Below are 1475 nucleotides of genomic sequence, written 5' to 3' on the forward strand. Positions count from 1 at the left end.
ACTTTACTTCTCTTCTTCTACGAGACTTCTAAGAGTATTTTTACGCGGTCGCTACACATCTGTCGCGAAACAAATCCCTTTGTAGCGAACCTACTCTCTCTACTTCTTCTTAAGATTACTTTTTTTGACTCTGATAGGACTAACGTTTACTTCACTAAGCATGTCTTTCTGGACTTTGATATTGCTAGAGTGATCTTCTCTAAGAACAGCTTTATTCACTACAACAGCACTTGGATTTTCAATTTTATAAACGGTAGACTCTGTTGGTTCGGTAATGTGCTGTACTATTTCCTGTATGCTTGCAGCGGCGGGTGAGCTCGAAAGTCTGAAAGTACAAAAGACAGAGAGTGTAAGTAAGATTATTTGCCATCCCGGTTTCAGTCGTACTTCATCGCTACTTACTTTGGTTGCAGTTGTTTCAACTTGGGAATGTTTGCGGTCGGTTGCTGTCCTCCCGATGCCTCCAGGGCAGCCAGTTCAAGTGGATGAGACATTTTTTTGTGACTACGGCAATTCGCACTTTGCGCAAACGTTTTGTCGCAAAACGGACAAGCATAAGGCTTTAACCCTGTGTGGAGTATCAAATGAATCTTCAGGGCTTTTGAGCGTTTGTACTCTTTTCCGCAATGTTGACATTTATATTTCTTCTCTTCTGAGTGTACTACCATGTGCATTTGAAGAGTGCGCCTTGTGTTTAACTTTAGTCCACAATGAGGGCAAACGTACATTGTGTTGTTATGCGTATCTTCGTGAGTCTGAAAAAAAAAATACAAATAACGGTAAGTAATAACTTCAGACTCATTGCGACTAAGTGTCCAAACAAGAGCGAACCTTCAGTGCACGCAAAGTTTTGAAGCTCTTTGAACAATACGAACAATGATACGGATACTTGTCAATATGAACTATTTGATGCTGCTTAAGTGATTTTTTCGTACTCCACCGTGTTCCACATTCTTCGCAAACGAAAGGTTTACCTCCTTCATGGATCGTTACCATATGGGTTTTGACGCTTTTTTTATTGCTGAATCTAAAGAAGCGAAATTCGTGAAGCTTATTGCAAACTCTGACTGTAGAGCGCTACAACGTAAACAAACCTTTTTTCACACACATTACAGGAATACGGCCGCTTATCAAAGCCATCCGTTGGTTCGGGTTCAGTAAATATGAGGCTTTTCACACTTGGCGCTGTTGTGGCACTGTGACGCACAATTCGTCGACTTCTACGCAGAGGTTTCTTGGTGCGGCAACTCTTTGCAGGTTTGGTATTTGTGTTACGTTTCTTTGCTAACTGTGGCATAATTTCAACAGGTGCAAGCAGATTAATTTCGGAGATACATTCCGACTCATTTGGAGAAACTTCCTCAATTTTAACATCGATTGCATCCCAACATTCTCTTTCGCTAACAAAATCGTAGCCATCATCAGAACCATCTATGGGCACAATTTCCATGTAACTAGATTTGATATCTTCCTTG

General features: G+C 40.9%; 1 protein-coding gene across 1 annotated transcript; it reads right to left on the reverse strand.

The window, feature by feature from the left end:
• Positions 1-600: 600 nt before the first annotated feature.
• LOC128277156 (zinc finger protein 99-like) lies at positions 601-1334 on the reverse strand. Its single transcript, XM_053015598.1, has 3 exons — positions 1095-1334; positions 876-1027; positions 601-755 (listed from the first exon to the last, which is right to left on the reverse strand). Exons 1-3 carry the CDS (start codon positions 1295-1297, stop codon positions 736-738), a joined length of 375 nt encoding a protein of 124 aa, XP_052871558.1. The 5' UTR covers positions 1298-1334; the 3' UTR covers positions 601-735.
• Between the last annotated feature and the right edge of the window lie 141 nt (positions 1335-1475).

The sequence above is a fragment of the Anopheles cruzii genome, unplaced genomic scaffold (genome assembly GCF_943734635.1).
Source record: "Anopheles cruzii unplaced genomic scaffold, idAnoCruzAS_RS32_06 scaffold04262_ctg1, whole genome shotgun sequence".
Classification (NCBI taxonomy): domain Eukaryota; kingdom Metazoa; phylum Arthropoda; class Insecta; order Diptera; family Culicidae; genus Anopheles; species Anopheles cruzii.